The 19,573-nt window shown below is 44.9% G+C and overlaps 1 protein-coding gene across 13 annotated transcripts in view; it reads left to right on the plus strand.

Annotated features, from left to right (window-relative positions):
- The window catches only part of LOC114853948 (receptor-type tyrosine-protein phosphatase mu-like), a 71,386-nt gene that overhangs the window by 48,069 nt on the left and 3,744 nt on the right, over positions 1–19,573 (plus strand). For 2 of the 13 annotated variants that reach the window (XM_029147880.2, XM_055507683.1), the window contains exons 18-34: positions 608–682; positions 2,260–2,392; positions 3,759–3,791; positions 7,735–7,853; positions 9,240–9,314; positions 9,451–9,477; positions 10,483–10,494; positions 11,632–11,822; positions 15,349–15,436; positions 16,106–16,182; positions 16,340–16,376; positions 17,044–17,141; positions 17,993–18,109; positions 18,191–18,345; positions 18,445–18,580; positions 19,010–19,159; positions 19,244–19,417. In XM_029147880.2, the coding sequence (XP_029003713.1) occupies positions 608–682; positions 2,260–2,392; positions 3,759–3,791; positions 7,735–7,853; positions 9,240–9,314; positions 9,451–9,477; positions 10,483–10,494; positions 11,632–11,822; positions 15,349–15,436; positions 16,106–16,182; positions 16,340–16,376; positions 17,044–17,141; positions 17,993–18,109; positions 18,191–18,345; positions 18,445–18,580; positions 19,010–19,159; positions 19,244–19,417 (1,697 nt within the window). Of the gene's footprint in view, positions 1–607; positions 683–2,259; positions 2,393–3,758; positions 3,792–7,734; positions 7,854–9,239; positions 9,315–9,450; positions 9,478–10,482; positions 10,495–11,631; positions 11,823–15,348; positions 15,437–16,105; positions 16,183–16,339; positions 16,377–17,043; positions 17,142–17,992; positions 18,346–18,444; positions 18,581–19,009; positions 19,160–19,243; positions 19,418–19,573 lie in introns of all 13 variants that reach the window. The other 11 variants (XM_055507684.1, XM_055507685.1, XM_029147889.2 and 8 more) reach the window with 10 other exon arrangements.

The raw sequence follows: 19,573 nt of genomic DNA on the forward strand, positions 1-19,573 counted from the left end.
TTTAATAACATTCTCCTTTTGGCTGTTTCTTGTTTGATCACTAATGACTGATGACTGATTTACTGGCTGATTAACAAGCGTCTCCTGCAGGTCTGTTCCTTCAACTAAAAAGCTGTAAGCTGCTCCTCACTGACGTTTTACATTGGTTGCACGCTGCTCACATTACAAAGTCAAACAACCTTAGCAGCTGTGTCTTACTTAGCCATAAGTGTGACTGGAGTATGCATGCAAAATGCGTCATAAAGACATCTTTAGAGGCGTTCACGATGCTTTAGCGTAGCAGGTAATGAGGGCGAAGCCAGAAGTGATAATTATATTAAATGATTTTGTTCGTTCAACCACCTGTTTTTTCTTTTTAAATAGTGTCAATTCGATCCAACCATAAATTAAAAGAATTGCTTGATTGATGAATAAACAAGCTCATATGAAAGTCAGAACATTTACAGTATATTGTTATTATTCTCCTGTGGTTTTTAAGGAGCTGAGTTTCTGTCTCCATCAACACAACCGCATGTTACTAATCCTTCAGCTTGAGTACAACCCCTGCAACAGCCTGTCTGTCTCTCTGCCTGTCTCTCTCTCTCTGCATGCCTTCCTGGATGAATAGCTGCTATAATCGCCACCCAGCTCACCACGCCGTATGTCCACATCGCCCCAGCAGCCGGTGACAAGCAACTCACAGGTCAGACATGACACAACAACACACACAGTATGTCAGGAAGCTGCACCGGTGCAATTGTAGTTTCCGACACACAAAATAAAGCTATTATCTGTGGATGTCAACCCGCTCACTTTGGTGTCGTGGGTCAGAACCAATCAGTTCTCTGGTTCTCTGACAGACAAAGCCGGGTGAGCTGGACAACCAAGACTGTGTGTGTGTGTGTGTGTGTGTGTGTGTGTGTGTGTGTGTGTGTGTGTGTGTGTGTGTGTGTGTGTGTGTGTGTGTGTGTGTGTGTGTGTGTGTGTGTGTGTGTGTGTGACTGATTCGCAGCTTGCAGAAAATGACTTTTAAATATTTGCCAGCCTGAAGCTTTCCATCGCAGCATCAGTGCGTCTGTGGGAGAGCTTGTGTCACCACAGGCCTCTAACGCTCCAAACAGCTGTTGGGCTGTAGACACACACACACACACACACACACACACACACACACACACACACACACACACACACACACGTACATTAATACCCAAGCACACACCTCCCACTCAGCATGACCGGCTGCAGCCCCGAAGCTGAAAACAGCTTCACTTTCACATGAAAAGCAGCTTCTCCAACACCCACTGTGACCAACGCACACACAAACACATGCATACTGAGACACACACACATACACACAGATTGTGTGTTCAAAGTAGTGTTTTCACAGCCTTTAAAGTGAAAACAGCAGCTCCGCTCTAGCTTTGCCTTTGAGGGGGTGATGGCTCTTTGTGCTCCCGTGTGCGTGTGTGTGTGTGTGTGTGTGTGTGTGTGTGTGTGTGTGTGTGTGTGTGTATGTGTGTGTGTGTGTGTGTGTGTGTCTCTGTCTGTCTGTCTGTCCGTCTGTCTGTCTGTCTGTCTGTCTCTCTGGAGAATGGTTGAGCACATTTCACGTTTGACCTTGAAGAGAAAACTTGAACAGTGTGTAAATACAGACAGAGTGTGGGTGTGTTGCGGTCCAGTTGGCTGCAGGTGGACGGGTCAGGCTCAGTTGTGTTCTGGTTCATAACTGGACATGTTATTTTCATGGTCAGGGGGAGCATGTGGTTAGAGTCCAATATGCTACGGTAGTTTGTTTGCACTATTGGACCTTCCACATGCACATCCAGCCTGGAGCTGCCGGCTTGTTGTGGAGACTCTGAGTTGGAGCTGTTGTCCATGACATCAGCTTCTGAGGTGCCTGAACCCCAGCACACAACGACGTATAGAGATAAGCTGAAGGTCCACATGTTGGGGTTGAGGTGAACCCCTGGATACATCAGTAACGTCTCCTGACTGGTGTTTATGGTCAATCCCTCCAGTGTCAGCCTCAGACACACCATGAGCAAACATCCTCAACACGTGGATGTTTGGTCATAGTGTGTGTTGGGACAAGCGTTACTGCTGGACACATCCACCATGGTGACATCTCTCCAATAACAAGCAACATGTTATAGCAGGTAACAGAGGATTTAATTGAAATCCTTAATGGGATTCCCATGGATGTTTAATCACTGCAGGTTAAAATGATGGATGGGTTCCAGTCACTACCTCAGTAACCTTCATGTTGCTTAATGGTTTTAGGGGCTGCGACCAGGAAACCTGAACCAGAACAGGAGAAACCATCGGATCATACGGTTACGATAGCTGGAGCCATCGCGGCCATCCTGCTCTTCATCATCATCTTCCTTGGAGTTGTCCTGCTGATGAAGAAACGGTAAGATTCTGGCCGAGAAATGAACAACTCACATGCTTCACGTTTAAAGCCTAAATGTTGCGGTTGTTGTTGCATTTATTCAGCCATCACATTAATTCCTCTGAATGAGTCGACCCAGTTCACTGAGATAATTGATTTGGGGTCAGTCGAAATCATGTAATGTTCCAGATGTGGTGACCAGAACAAGCAGGAGCAGATTCTGACCATGTTCAACAGTCACAGTGAGATTAAACCAAGATGTACTGCTGCTGTTATCTTCATAATAAATGTAGGTTTTGACTTGTACACACACTGAGGATGATGATGGCCAATAATGGAACAGAATTCTGCAGTAATCACCATTAAACTGTGTGGACCGACATCAAACAAAACCCAGCTGGGACACACACAGTTAAAGACGCAGAGAAAAGCTTGTGTGTTCATAGAACGTTGAAGATAAGAGAGAAATTTAGATGAAAGAGCGTCTTATTTTTTTTCCAGCGTGGCTTCGAGCTGAATGGCTCCAGGCTACACACACTCGTCTGAAGCTGTGTGTGTCGGTGCTGTGCTCAGAGTCAGATGCGTCTATCGGGTCGATCGAGCTCTGATCTCTGTAACTAATACTAGAGAGAGAGAGGAGGTAGCTCTGTGTCTAATGAGGTTTTTAATGTTGATGGGTGCGTTTGATTTCCACTCTGTGACCAGACGGAGGTCAGACTCATTACAGCAGGAAGCTGCATGTTTAAACCTGCCAGCGCTTCAGAGCCAGAACTGGCCTGTAGGCGCCTGGTCCATTAGACTCTTGAAATGGAAGCGGTTCTGATTTCTCAAACTGAGTAAGTGAAAGTGAAAACAAACTAATTAGGATCCATGTTGTTTAGAACCTCTGGGTTTATGGTTTTAATAATCCATGCTTCACCTGTACAACGGAAGCAAATCAAATGTTGTGGCGCATAGGCTCCGTGTCTCCATCATGGAGATGGTGATGATTTGTGATCCCAGCCAACCTGAGGCACAGATTAGAGCCAGTGCTGGATATACAGCAGTCAGACGGGAGTGAAGCTTGTCATGTGTCAAATGTAAATCTGAGATACGCAGGCAAATACTTACTACTATTTATACTGCGACACATTCAGGGAGAGTGCAGAATGTTGGTCAGAAATGGCAAAATCAACCACACCACAAAACCTTAGTAAGTAATGTTGTACTGGCCAACACAACCAGTGTCCGTGGTGTGGGTCTGATGGAGGCCACACCCTCCACTCCTCCACCACACACAGTATTTAACTCATCCTTTTTGACATTAATCTGTGGTTTTTCCTTTTTCTGTTCTTCTGTTTTTCCCCCTTCATTCCATCCCTCCCTCTGCTTTGCCCCCACCACTCAGACGAAGAAATTTTCACTCCTACACTTACTACCTGTAAGTAACCTGTTTGACCTCTGACCCCCTTACCTGTCACCTTTACCTTCATTAATCACCTTATACATGTGTCCTGTTTGTTTCTCTGTTTACCATAAACTCCTGACCCAATTAGTCCCTCACCCAGTAAGTCCCTGATCTCTCTAGTCCCTGACCTCTACCCTGACCTAGCAAGTCCCTGACCTTTACCCTGATCCCGCTTTTCCCTGACCCAGCTACTCCCTGACCCCGCTAGTCCCTGACCCCACTAGTCCCTGATCTTTACCCTGACCCCGCTAGTCCCTGATCTTTACCCTGACCCAGCTAGTCCCTGACCCCGCTAGTCCCTGATCTTTACCCTGACCCAGCTAGTCTCATTTTTTTCATCTGAATCATCCACCTGTGTGCAGGTTGGCCAGCCATATCTTCAACATTATACTCTGGTGGACCATTGGTCCAGGCCAGTGACCCAACAACAGTGAGATGATATGTTATGGCCTTTAACTGTGAGCTCATTCTGTATTTGACCCATTTGGACTGTGACCTCAGCCCTGTGAAACGCTTGTATGCTTGAAAGATGATTTGTGGACAAGCAAAAGCTCTGACAAAATTGACAGTTTAGCTTAAAGGAATACTTTAAAACGAACTCTGGTAGTATTTAAGAATGAAGGGACACTGTTGTTCCAGGGTTGTTCCACTTATTTCTGTGCAGAGAAGTTATCATTTATTCCTCCAGTAAGACACTTTGGCAGATACTGTAGTTTGCTAGTGCTTCCTGGTTTTATTTGTACCTGCAGATGTTTGATGCAGGGAAAAGCTAGCTGTCCTCATTGATGCCTTAACAGTGTTTTGTTGTCTATACACGATCTAAACTACAGTTTTACAAGGCGTGATCTGACGTTTATGTTTGATCGTTTGAGGACCAAAAGTCTGCTGGTTAGTGCTACGATCTTTTGTCAATTAAATATAAAATGTTGAACCTCTGCGTTCTGTCTTTGGAGTTTTGTTTGCTAAGCTACGCTTATAAAAAAGAAATCTCAAATATTCTGCGACATTAGGAAAAACTGACTTTTATTGGGATTTTGATCCCGCTGCCACTGCAGCAATATGAGCCCAAGGCCACGGCCTTCACCATTGGGCCACCAAGCAATCATTGCACAGCTCATTTCATAAGACGTATTTAACGTGACTTTAAACACTTTTTGTGAACAGTGGATACCAGATCAACTTGTGACCACTGGGTCTTGAAGGCAGCTGCAACAGTGGTTTAGATTCAGTCTCAGTAGTTGAGTCCAGCTGTTACAAGTGAGTGATGTTTCTGTTTCCTGTTTAAAATCTGATTAGAGAAAAAAAATACAACACATGTGCAGAGCAAGCTGTGGTATAGAAGTGATGCCTCCTCGGGGAGATAGGAAGCTCTATACGTTTTTCTCACGTCATTTTTAGTAGAGACTCATCAGCCTGATGCCTAGTAGTTCTGGAGCAGGAAATAAAAATCGCGGGTTTTACAGGAGCCATAATCTGTAACTGGTGCACAAGTAACTGGTGCTACTGGTGGCGTAGTGGTGTAGTGGAATAGTGGAAAGCAAAGTACAGGATCAAATGTCTGGAGACCGTGTGCATGTGTGTGTGCGTGCAGTGGAGCAGGTTAATAGAATTAGCCAGCTGTAATAAACCTGTCTGATCAAATGATCGTTATGAGGCGAGAAGGTCCACCCGCCCACACACACACACACACACACACACACACACACACACACACACACAGACACACACACACACACACACACACACACACACACACACACACACACACACACACACACACACACACACAGAGGCATCCATTGCTGCTAACAGCCTGGTCCTGTGCTCAGTAGATTAGCATAGATTAGCCCTGACATTTATCCATGTGTTTAAATCAATCACACACACTGTAAAGCTGTGCTATAGCTTGTTTTCCTGCTGCTGTTTGTGTATGTTTAGTGGGGTCCGTTCATACAGACTGAGTGTGTGGAGGTGTCAGAGGTCATAATCATACTAATTAAACATTACCTCACATGTTAGCGATGAGGTCATATTTCATGTATGACCTGCTCTTTCTTGGGCCTCCTTGGTTGGTGCACTTGGTTTCTGCATTATTGTGCTCAGGTTGCAGTTTCTTTGTCATGTTTGTGGTTCAGCAGCTCTTTGCTTTCACTTGTGTCTATCTTTGTTCACATTGTGTGACTGGTTTTCATTTTCTCCCTCTGGTTGTTTCTTTCTGATGCTCATTGTTCATATGTTGCTTTGTGTTTGTTTTGCTGTTGAAGTGTGAAACATTTGAACTGAAAGAATCACGCATTCCATTATTAGCAGCTTCTTACCAGCTTTGTGTAGCGAACACGGTTGTGTTGCAGATGCTTGAGTGTTCAGGTCTGATTCAGAGGAAGAAGAAACGCTGCAGGTTCTGACTGTCTGAGTGAACCACAGAAGAAGAGCAAGGAGGCATGAGGGGGAGGAGGCCAGCACCTTGCCTCGGGGCGCTTTCACCGTCCTCCATCTTAACCTCCACACACAGAGACTCACTGATGTCTTATTTCTGAGTTTAAAAGCCTGGTTTCAGATTTATTTATATATTTCAATACTTTTTTTTCCATTTTCCATTTTCAGGTCAGGGTTAAACTTTCTTTTGTGTGTGTGTGTGTGTGTGTGTGTGTGTGTGTGTGTGTGTGTGTGTGTGTGTGTGTGTGTGTGTGTGTGTGTGTGTGTGTGTGTGTGTGTGTGTGTGTGTGTGTGAGCAATTGGACAAATGGATGGTTTTTTTTATTCATACACTCGGAATAGAAAGAGAAAAAATACTCTGAGCTTTTAAAGTGGGCCGAGTGTTTGTGAGCATCAGATGATGGGAGTTGGACAAACAACAGACTGAAAGGATGTTTCTGTGGTTTGAAGGTGTTTTTCCTCTGCACCACTTTTCCAACAGATGGATTGTAGAGCTACAGATGAGCAGCCAATGTAAAATAAATGTCTAAAGGTAGAGATTATAAAAACATTTCTGACTAAAGACAAAACAGCTGTTTAAAATGTGAGTGATGACACAGCTGGAGTCAGACAGAGAGACAGAGACACTCATCCATTGAGATAAAAAGACATGAAAAGGAAATATGTGATAAAGAGTCCGAGTATTTACTGGTAAATAAACTCAATTAATGCTGTTTAAGTGTGCAGCTCCTGCACAGTGCGTCACTGCTGAGTTGCAGGTAAACTAAATCTGGTGCCAGTTATGTGAGGAAAAAGTGATAAGTGCTGACATTATCACAAGTTTATGCCGCCTCCTTGAAAGGCCTAACCCTAACAACTGTATGACAACAGCTGATAAATGAGAGGAGAGTGAAAAGGTCAAAACCTCTAATGTGTAAATCAATGTGACGATGTCTTAAGACAAGAAACATCCACTGGCTGATAGATGTGATGTGTCCACAGCTGTGTATGTAACCCTCCTCCCACACAACACAATGTCATAGATGTTGAACCGTCTGTGTGATGTCAGTTTACTATCACGCCTGTGTATTTAGAATACTTTTTCATGCCATGCACTGATTTTCATTTGCTATTGTTTGTTCTCCCCTCTGTTGTTTAAATTTTCTTGTTCAATTGAACTAAATGAAATTAATTGTCCGCCTGACTGTCCATCACTTAGGTGGAGCTGATCTAGACTGGTCTGGTCAGCGTGTCAGGCTAGTGAGAACTAAAAGCCTGCAGAATGTGTGTGCGCGCACGTGTGTGCACGTGTGTGTGTACTTGTACTTGCATGGAAATGAGAACAAAAGAACTATTTTCCTGCCAAAGTGAGGACATTTGGACAACAAAGTGAGGACATTTTGGCCAGTCCTCACTTTGCGAGGTCAAATCAGTGAAGGTCAAACTGTATCGCTGTGAACGTGGACGTTATCTAAAGCTGTCATTGCTTTTGTCTTTGCAGAAAGTTGGCGAAGAAGAGGAAGGAAACGCTGAGCTCCAGACAGGAAATGACTCTGATGGTCAACAGCTCCCAGCACACAACCACCGTGGACACACACACCCACACGCTGAACGGGCGCAGTGAGTGAACCAAGACACAAATACACCAACATGAACATGACTTGTGTCAACCTTAGGGTTTTATGGAAGCAGACCTACCTATGTGATCTACCAGAATCAGACCCACATATGACAGCGGACCAGGTCGGGTTTGGTTTGTTCCTTAGTTAGGATGACAACAATACTTACTGTCACAATGGCACAATGGTGGAAGGACCCAAATGCACAGCGATACTTGAGTAAAAGATTGCTTTAATAAGAACGTAGTCAGGCAGGCAATGGTCATACACAGGTTGGCAAAAACGATATCCGACAAGGCTTGGGCAAAAGACGTGGTCAAAAACAGGCAGAGGTCATACACGCTAGGCAGGGTTATCATAGGCTGGGCAAGAATCAAAAAGGTATTACCAAACAAGGTCATGCACGGAAACTGGATACTCGACAATGCTGGAATGCTGGTCATGGGATGAACTGGTGCTTAAGTACTAAACTACTGATTACTGAATTACGTGCAGATGGAGTTAACAAGGACCGGAGGTAACACTAGATTGACTGGATATAGGAGCTAAACAGGAAATGGTTACAAAATAAGACCGGAACTGGCTAGATAGTGAAGTAATTGACTGAGGTTGTATGTTCTAACCTGATCTAATCTTTATTTCTATAGCACCATCTCACAGCAACAGTTATCTCAAATTAAAGAAAATCAATAAATTGTATTTGTACATCTGATCTGATCAACAGATCAACCTCTTCACATGCTGCTTGTGTTTAAAACACTGAAGCTGTACAGTAGCTACAGTACATAGAATTTAGCAGCTAGAACTGATCTGGTCTGATCTAATCTAATCTAATGTCCAATTCAATCCAATCTAATTGCAACAGAGACAAGTGAACCTGACACCGAGCCAGAAGAAGTGTGCGACACTAAATGCCGATCACACAGTGGGAGGTGTGATGGTCTGGGAAGTGCTACTCTTCAATGTTTCATAGCGCACAGACAGATCCACTGCTGTAAACACAACACTCATCCATTAATAATCACACTCTTTATCTCCGAGACGCTTCACTTCCTCTCAGCGCAGCTGCTTCACTCGTTCACTTGCAGCCTTGACAAGTTTATAACATTCAGAAAAGAGCTGATGAGAGATAAAGGCAACGGTTGGAGCCAGCATTTCCTCACAAGGTGACGGAGGAGTCGACCATTTCTCAGGCTTCCACATCCTTCCAGCTCTTTCAGCAAACACTCAGCATTTTCCCTTCATGCTTCTTATCCTGCTGACGTTCAGTCTTCTTTTGGTTTTTAGCGTCAAGTAAAAAGGCAAAGTTTGATTAAAACTGACCTGAGGTCAGATGCAGCTGTGTTTGTTGGAGATGTAACGTTGCATCTTCTGTGCCTCTGTCCAGCTGTGTCGTCACCATCCTCCTTCACACTGAAGACCAACACCATCAGCACCACCATCCCCAACTCCTACTACCCAGGTAGTAAACAGAACCTGAGTCATTAGTGCTGTAGAGTCACATGGGTCGGCTCCTGAGCCGAGCCAGGCCGGACACTGTGCAGAGCTCACCCCTTATGTTTTTCTGTCTGTCTGCTCTTAACGCGTCCTTTCGGCAGATCCCTTCGTACCAACAGCCATACTGGGTGAGACCTTTTTCCTTTGCTGTTTTCTGTAGGACAGAAAGACAAACATAGACAGACAGACAGGAAGTGGACAGAGAGTGACAGGTAGAAAGACAGAGCTGAGGATGGAGAGAATGATAAAGAGAGAGTGGTATTCTGGCTTCCATTCATCCCTTGCTTGCTTCTCGTTGGCTGTTTCTTTAGTTATGGTTATTTTTCTTTGTTGACAATGTTTGTTCATTGAAACAGAGCTTTGTCATTTCACTTTTTTCCTTTATTTTAAAACGTTTTTTTTTTTCAAAAATTTTAATCTTGTATTAACCTTTTGTTACTTTTAGAAATAATTTCATTACGTTGTTTTGGAATTGTTTTATCTGAAAACAATGGTGGGCTTCACTCATCCCCGCATCCACAACATTCCTGCGTGTCGTGTTGACGTCACGTCTGTCTGTGACCTCCGACCTCTGCATGGACACTACACGCTCACGTGGACTGGGGGGAGGACCGCAACACAAAGTTGAGAACAGAGGTCCAGTTACTGGCGCAACACTTAGCAGCTTCGTGGTAGACTGAACATGTAATAAGCTCATGAGGCGTGTTAACATTTACCTGACCTTTAGTCTGACCTGCATCAGGTAATAGTTACTCTGAGTGATTGTACAGTAGCTGTGTTTTCTGGCCTCATCACAATGAAGCTGTGGCCTAACAAAGGGACAATTAAGTCACAGTGAGATGCTACATGTTTGCTAGGCTCCCAATGTATTTTTTCCATCAGCTCCTGTTTGTCCTCTTTTCTTGGATTAGCTGAATTCTCCCGAAGCTTCAGGATGCTGCTGAGGCCAGCTCAGTTAGCCAAGTTAGCCTAACTGAAACAGGACTTTTCCACTTCTGGGTGCTAATTTCCTGTTTGAGTGATGCTAGCCGTGTGTTAGCTACAGACTAGCGTTAGCATAGGCCAAGCTACAGCTAAAGTTGTTGCTTATACCCTGTCTCCTCTCTTCTTCTTTTCTATCTTTCTGTGTAAAGTGCCCATTAATGGTAAGTGGTTAAACTTGGGGCTGATCCGGGGACTCGTGATTGGGGGGGTCACTACTGCACATGAAGCCACACCCACCAATGGCTGTGATATCATCAGTTAGCCTGGCAGTGCCTCTCTGTGAAAGTGTGACATCACAACCCCACAACCCCTCCCACCATTTCTCCTCAAACCAATCAGGCTTCAGCTCTGTCCATTTCCCTTTCTCTGACTGGTTGCTGTTATTGTTGTCTCATCCATCTAGCCGCAAACTGCCACCTCCATTACATCTCTCATCTCACTGTGATTGGTTGGGCTGTTTGGGATAGTTTCTATTGGTCAGTCAGCCCCAGGCTAGCCAATAAGAGCAGAGTTAGAGAGAGTAGTGAAAGCTATGTCCACAAAGTCTTTGTTGAAGTCTTCACAGTCCTGGATGGTGTTTCAGGGGTCAAAGGTTGAACAACCGACTTACCGATTCTAAGAGGTCTGATTTGTTCTAGGACTCTGAACTCGCTGCTCTTTTCACACTGCAGCTCCAGACCCTGGACCACATCTGGACCAGCACTCATAACACCATGTGCTAGAACTCAGCCAGCACCTGTACCAGGGTGTACTTTCTAAGAAGCTTTAAATTCTTCTTGGAACAAACTTTTTGTTTGATTTATACAATTGTTCTTTTAATTTGTGCTGGTTCCAGAAGCAGTGTGAAAAGAAACCAATCACCATCCTCCTCCAGTCAGATCTCACATCTAGTCAATGTGTGTGCCATTCATTTGTGTCTTTGCTGAGTCAACATGGTAGCTGTAGATGTGGACCGGGCTTGTTTCTGGACCCTACAGGTTTCACCGTTCAGTCGATCTAACACACGTTAAAGCCAGAGACACAAACATCCATGTAACTGTGATGTTGAGCATCACACACAGTTCAAATCCAGACTACTTGCATACTTACAAAAGACACAAGGAAAAAAGCAAAAGGAAACAGTTAGGTGTGTCCTAACCAGTCCTGTCCAGGTCCAGTCCACACCATGATAACTTGTCATGTGATGCCTGACCAGTATGTGGATCATCATCATCAACACCATTGCTGATTACACGTCTGTCTGTGCAGCTGTTCACTACAACCTGACTCCTCTGTATTCTCCTTATGATCCTTCCCAGACGACAGTCACACTATGACCAGTGAAACCAGTAGCCTGGTCCAGTCGCACTACAAGCAGCGGGAGTCGGAGCGAGAAGCCCTGCCTTATCAGACGGGTCAGCTGCACCCAGCCATCCGAGTGGCCGACCTGCTGCAGCACATCACTCAGATGAAGTGTGCTGAAGGCTACGGCTTTAAGGAGGAGTATGAGGTGAGGGTCCAACGTCTGGCACAGGCAGGTTCTACTGTGCTTCTGCTATAGATCCTGGAAACTTTACCGTGTGAAGCAGTAAGTGATGGAACCAATAATTTTAACGCAACCAATAACACACAAGGATAGTTTGGATCCTGCGCTTTAGGTATTTCTAATCGAGCTATTCCAGTTGCTCACAGCCAAATCCTTCTCCTCCTGCAGATCTTGTTTGTGTTTAATAGCGTGTTGCTAGTTGCTGGAGAGGCTGCTGTGGCTGGTCGATGTTCAGACGAAGACCCAGCGTGTGTTCTGGTTCTGCTCCAGGTAGCAGGATCCGTTCAAACTGTCTGAGCCAGGACAGTGAGCTGTTGACGCCTTAGGTCATAAGCAGGTGTGAACACAGTTAGAGCCTGTGACTGAAGGGTTAACATCTGTCTGACGCTCCTGCAACGAGTCCTGCAGATGTTGATGCTAAAAGCGCTGAACAATTTAGTCATTTTAAAGCAGTTTAATTCTAACAAATGTTGATTTTTCAAGTAAACGAGAGGAGTTTCTTACTAATCAGCAGCAGAGTTAGACGACTGCAAACTCAAATGATGTTCAGCAGCAGCCTGAGAGCGTGTGTGTGTGTGTGCACGTGTGTGGGCATTTACACAGTTTTATTGTGAAACCCACTAATGGATGGTACTTACCTGAACACACACTTACACACAGACACACACTCACGTACATACATTATAGATCTTCCCCCAAGCTAATAGGCCAAAATAGGGAAGTGTGTGTGTGTGTGTGTGTGTGTGTGTGTGTGTGTGTGTGTGTGTGTGTGTGTGTGTGTGTGTGTGTGTGTGTGTGTGTGTGTGTGCGTGTGTGCGTGTGCGTGTGTTCAGGTCTGGTTGCTGCTCCTGGGCTGCCCTCCGGGCTGATCCATTATACATACCCAGCACACACACTCTGGATCACCCTCCATTTGCAGAAAGTTAGCGGCTCCTGTTTCTGTCTCGCTCTCAGTCCAACTGTCTTCCTGTTAAATAACCATCACATGTCCAAGCTGGACTCCCTCCCAGTCTGCTTTCCTGTCCACGTGTGCTGCTCCACCAGCAGCTCCACAGTTAGAACCAGCTCAAGGCACCAGTTCATCATGCAGAACGACAGTGAAATTAAATGCTTTATGTAAAAAACAGACAAATTTGATCCCCGATGATTAAACTGTGTCTACTTTTCCTACTGTGTAATCATGAACCTAACTTTAACGACACGTGACCACTGTGGCCAGTGCTGTTTACAGTAGTGGGTGAAGATGAGCTAAATAAGGAATAGACATCCAGCTGAGTGCGCTACTGATGATTGTTGTCTCCCTGATCCCTCCATGCTTCTCTTACTAATTAATGATTGGACAGCTTAACGAGGTAAGACCCTTCTTGGTTTTCCGACTGTAACACTGATGTGTTTTTGTCAGCTACATTAAGAACTCCATGGTAGTTAATGGCTGAGACACACATTAGCACTGTAGCTGAATGTCTAACCAACGTCTGTGGCCTCGCACAGCTCCAGTTTGTGGCTGACGCAGTAGCGGACTGATGGTTCAAAACCTCCGAACTCAATAAAAAGCTCCGAGCCGTCGTAACCTGTCTTCAGCAGGTCTTTGTTGTTGAAGCCACACACTGGGGCTCAGTGTGACTGTTTGTCTGAAGCATGTTGTTTGATACCTGGACCTGTTTGAGTTTCAGAAGCAGGGAAGTTTCTCTGTGTTCACATTGTCTGCTCTGACATTACACATACTCAATTTAACACTCTTTTTATTAGCTCATCATTTCTTATATAAATTGCTCAGGTCTTTACATCTGTGACCTCTAGTAAGGCGTTAATACAGTATACATGGACTGATCTGAACAACGCCAATTTACGCTCAGTTTTGTTTTTTACAAATGCTGAAATCTGTGATTGGTTTCCGTCGGCATCAAAGAGGAGCCAGGTGGCATCTTTGTTAAATATCATAGAACAGAGTTGTTTAAATCACCATCATAAAACAAGCCATAATGTGTCTATTTGTGTCTACAGTTTGATTTCATCCAAAATGAGCTTGATTTAGAGTAATTTGATACTATACAAGGGTTACTCCTCTATGGCCAAGTCTGGTTCATTCCCCTGTCTGCTGTCACCACCTTATTTATGTGCTAGTGACCAACCTGTCGTGTCATGAATCACGACTGTCTTCATCTGTCTATGAAGACAGTGAAACAGCAACCATCGGAGGTCATCTCTCTAAATAAGCAAATATCTTTAAATCAAAGCTGATTAGAAAACCACAAATCTTTAGTCTCTGCTCTGAGCGAAGAACTGGGAAAAAGCCGAAGCATCAAACTGTTAAATCAAGGCTGAGTAATGAACTGAGCAATTCAGCCTTTTACTGTAGCTTCTGCAATATTTTAAATGAAACAGGCTCCAAACATTGTGCATTGTTACAATTTGTTGACGACCTTTCACCTCTCATCACCTCCGAAAATGTAAAAGAGCCATTTGTAGTAATGAAAATGGAAAGCAATGGTGATTTCAACTTGTGTTTAAGTTATGGAAGGTGTAACCTATGACCTTTGACCTTACCTGTGACAGCAGTGGGTGGTCAGGGTTTACGGGGACAGGTAGCATCAGCATCAGAACAAAGCTGAAGCGAAAACGAACAGACACACAGACTCGGAGTCAGAGTGGAGTAGCTGCCAGCTATCATTAGTTCATTCTTTTCCTCCATTCTTCTCTATTTTTCCCCCTTTGTTCCTGCTGTCACTCTTTTGTGTGTGTGTGTGTGTGTGTGTGTGTGTGTGTGTGTGTGTGTGTGTGTGTGTGTGTGTGTGTGTGTGTGTGTGTGTGTGTGTTTGCGTGCGTGCGTGCGTGCGCGTGTGTGTGTGTGACTGAGTGACATCGTTCACCTCTGAGTTTGATGGATGTCTGGAGCTGTTACTCTGCTGTCACACACACATCTGTCTGCAGGCATTTTAATGAGCGACCCAGGAAACCTAGTGTGGATCAGACACACACCAGACAGACAAGGAAAAGGAAAGAAACGCCACCACACAACCACAGCATGGCTCCTGTGGATCAGACGGAACCAGACAGTTGCTGGTTCAATTCCCACCTCTTCCTCTCATATTTTGCAGTGTCCTTGGGCCTTGACTATGTTGCCCCCTGTTGGTCAGGTCGGCTCTATGGAGAACATTTATTATTTATCATTTAATAAGAAAGAAAGAAACGCAAAACTACTGCAAAGAAACACGAAAACTACGACTTATGAAAACTACAAAACATGAAAACTGTTTTCATGCTTCAGTCGAGTTTCTGGGTTTGAACTGTAGTAAAACAATTTTCTGTGTGTCTGGACGCGTGCAGCTTCTCCCTCAACACATTATAATTGGACGTAATCATCTGGTGTCTTTGAGTGCGTTCTGGGAAAATCAAACACATCCTCTGCATTATTCATGAAGTCATTCACTAAATTTCATGGCTCCTCTGTCGTCTTCTTCTCAAGCGACTACGCCTTTTTGTTTTTCAGAGTTTTTTTGAGGGACAGTCGGCTCCGTGGGATTCGGCCAAGAAGGATGAGAACCGCATGAAGAATCGCTACGGCAACATCATCGCCTGTACGTACTTTATGAATGAGCGTCAGTGCCAGGCTCAAAGGCACTGTGGCACCATCAGCCATCAGTGTGAGAGTAGAAGGCCTGCATGATTTGTGATGTAATAAAGTGTGTATAATTGTAAGAGAGGCAGTTTTTGTCTCGTATCTTAACTGGTTCTCACTGCGGCACCAATAGAACCACCGTCTCAGAACCTGCTGCAGTTTTGATCCTCACACTGCTCCAGGTCTCATAAACAACTGCTGAAGCTAATTTGCTCACATGCCAGAGAGTCAGTGGTGACAGCTGCTGCATTTAGCCACTGGCAAACATCAACACACACAATGTGTCCTGTGGTGCTGTAATTATGCTAATGAGGTGTGATGGAGGCCGAGCTACGGTGGCCTGCAGGGACACGCTTCACTGTCACACCAAGCACCAAGAATTCTGATTTCAGATCTGATGACAATGCTTTTAATGGGATAAAAGCGAAGAAAACCACCAGCGCCAGTTAACTGGCTCGCTTAAACAGCTAGACAGTGGGACACTGTATCAATTGTTCCTAGTATTTTACACATTTATGGCAGTTGTTAACTTATTATTAGATCATCTTTTCAGCAGAAGCTAATTAGAGGTGATTATGTTCAGCATCACCACAATAAGCAGAGCATTAACACTGTGTGTATGTGTTAGACGACCACTCTCGTGTGCGGCTGCATTCTCAAGATGGAGACGGAGGTTCTGATTACATCAACGCCAACTACATTGATGTAAGTAACACACATCGGTCTTCACTTTGCTCTAAAGCTTTCTGAAACATCCCAGTCATTCTGTATGTTTCCATGTTGACTGTGTGCCACCATGGCAGTGCAGTACAACCAGTCCAGTGTGGGATGTAACTGATACCTATCTTGTCTGTTCTCTTAGGGTTACCACAGGCCTAACCACTACATCGCTACGCAAGGTGATGCCCGCACTTTCTGTAGTAGTGTTCTGTGTGTTCCCTGTTCTCCTTGTGTTCTCTTCCTGTGTGATGGCTTAGCCTAGTTGATGTTAGGATTAGCATTAGCAGTCTGAAACTCATGAGCTGGTCCACATGAGGCCCAAGAGACTGCAGCTCAGGTTTGATGCTGTCCTTGAGAACCTCAGATCAGAGCAGACATCATTGTAGCCGCACAAACTGCTAGTTTATATTGTGAGGTGAATACAAGCAGGCGTTGACAGCTCTAAACTAGCTACACAAATAAGTTTAAAGACGTGTTGTTAGATGAATTACTCAGTGATGTGGTTGTAGTCTGACATGGGCTGGGCTGTGGTTCTGCTGCAGTTCAACCTTTGGCCACTGGTGCCACTAAGACACACAGACCGACACGCGTTCAGCATGTTTGAGCTTGGAAGTAGTGTGTAGTTAGACGCGTGTGTCTCACTGTAAAACACTTGAGGACAGGAATGGATTAGCATGAACTAATTAGCTCGTCAAAACACAGACTGTCAACAGTGATTAAAAACATTTTTCATCCTGTGTGTGTTTGTGTGTGTGTCTAATTTGAATTAATTAAAAGACTCATTATAATTCATGTACAGCTCTGTGTCGCCTGCTGATCCACGGCCTAATGTTTGCTGTGTTTTAGGTCCCATGCAGGAGACAGTGTATGACTTCTGGTGCATGGTTTGGCAAGAGAACACCGCTGCCATTGTCATGGTAACCAACCTGGTGGAGGTGGGGCGGGTGAGTTTCACACATACACACACACACACGCACACACACACAGTCTGGTTGTTGAGGCCATCTGGTTGTTTTCTCGTGGCTGATGAGGTCTGGGACTCTATTTCCCAGAGTGCATCTCTCATGTCTCTATTATTAAAACTTGTCCTGTGAACTACATTCAGCTGTTCAGACTTTTAACATGTCGCTAACCTGATCAATGAAGCTAAAGCTGCTTTAGCTCCAGCTCCATCCTTATCCAACCCCTGGTGGTCCTGTTTCCTCCTGAGCCTTCAGCCTCTTTTTTCCTTCAAATTCAGAACCAGTCAGTGAATCACCATGTTGATCACTAATGGCCATTTTGAATGTCAACAGAACCTGCAGGACTGTAATATTTGTAAAGTCTCTCTGATTTATCAGATACTTGTAGCTGAAATTGTCCCTCTGATGTTGCATGAGTGCGACTCTTCATGAGATCACATACACCTGGCGCTCACCGCTCCCTGTCCCAGCTCTCATTACCCACAAAGCACCAGAGACCCGCCCCATCCAGGAGAGTCTATGGGGGGATTTTGCTGATTATCTGCTTCTTTCTCACTCCCTCCCCATTGGTTGCTGTGGTGACAGTGTGATTAGCTCAGCAGTAATCAGTTAATGGGGGGGGGGGTCTAATGAGATTTTAATATCAGTTGCTTTTGTTTCGTTTATGTTTCTGTTTAATTAATGAGTTTGTTGATATCAGGCAGACTCACAGGAACAAATAAACACTGTTCAGTCACAGAATCTGGGTGAAGTCCGGTTAAGGTCAGGAACAGAGACTGCAGACGTTCCTGGTTTCAGTCTCTTGGTGTGTTTGCGTGCATGCGTCTATGCAGGTGAAGTGCTGTAAGTACTGGCCTGATGACACGGAGATCTACGGCGACATGAAGGTGACACTGATCGAGACTCAGCTACTGTCAGAATACGTGATCCGGACCTTTGCTGTGGAGAAGGTAACATGGTTCAGGTTCTGTAGGCAGACTTTGTTCCACTGTCCTTTAAACCAAGCTTTTCTGTTGTTCTGTTCTTGTCAGAGAGGAGTAGCAGAGATCAGAGAGATCCGGCAGTTCCATTTCACTGGTTGGCCTGATCATGGAGTCCCACTTCATGCCACTGGCCTGCTGGGCTTCGTCCGCCGTGTGAAAGCCAAGATCCCACCCACTGCAGGGCCCACTGTGGTCCACTGCAGGCATGGACACCTGCTCTCCACCACTTTACAGCTTTATAATTAGTTACTGGTTTTAGTTGATTGTTTCATAACACAGTGCTGTGTGTGTTTGTGTGTCAGTGCGGGGGCGGGACGTACCGGGTGTTTCATTGTGATTGACATCATGCTCGACATGGCGGAGAGAGAGGGAGTGGTCGACATCTACAACTGCGTCAGAGAGCTGAGAGCCCGAAGGGTTAACATGGTCCAGACGGAGGTAAGCTTCCACAACAATAATTATTCTAATCAGCTTCTGCCAAACAGACAGATTTTTAAACGTATGCGATTAAACATGATATAGTAAAAACACAATAGGATCCAGCAGAACCAAGTCAAAACAAATGAAAGAAATAATGATACCTCTGAGGTTCCACAGGAGCTGTACAGAGTAGAACCTGTTAGAGCGACAGAAACCGAGTAAGACAGATGTTATAGTGACAGGATGTGACAGAAGCGGACGCAGCGCCGACCTTCTCTGTAGAATCCTTTAACTGTGCCGTCCGTCCATCCGTCTGTCCTCCAGCTGCCGTGAATTGACATAAATCATTCATGAAGTGACATTTTACCAACACTCGACCTGTCAATCACAGCTGACAGCAGGGGGTGACGGCTACGTTTATAAAGGTGTCCTCCCTGTGTCCACCAGGAGCAGTACGTCTTCATCCACGATGCCATTCTGGAGGCGTGTCTCTGTGGCGACACTGCGATTCCAGCCAACCAGCTGCACTCAGTTTATTACGAGATGAACCGATTAGAACCTCAGACCAACTCCAGTCAGATCAAAGAGGAGTTCAGGGTAAAGTAGTGTCTGTGTACATCTGGTGCTGTATTTATAGTATAATAGTTATACTGATACTGATCAGAGTATTGATCCGCTCAGACTCTGAACATGGTGACACCGACACTGCGGGTGGAGGACTGCAGTATTGCCCTGTTGCCTAGGAACCACGAGAAGAACCGGTGTATGGATGTTCTGCCTCCGGACCGCTGCCTTCCGTTCCTCATCACCATCGATGGAGAGAGCTCCAACTACATCAACGCTGCTCTGATGGACGTGAGTAACACACACCACACAACATCTAGTGGCTGTCAGTGATGTTGACACTGTCACAGAGGCTCAAACTAAAGTGAGACGTAAACCAGTAAAATCAAGAAATTATGTTTTGTTATTAACTGAGGCCGTGGGATGTGTATGGTGTCTCCACTGAGA

This window comes from Betta splendens, chromosome 4 (genome assembly GCF_900634795.4).
Source record: "Betta splendens chromosome 4, fBetSpl5.4, whole genome shotgun sequence".
Taxonomy (NCBI): Eukaryota; Metazoa; Chordata; class Actinopteri; order Anabantiformes; family Osphronemidae; genus Betta; species Betta splendens.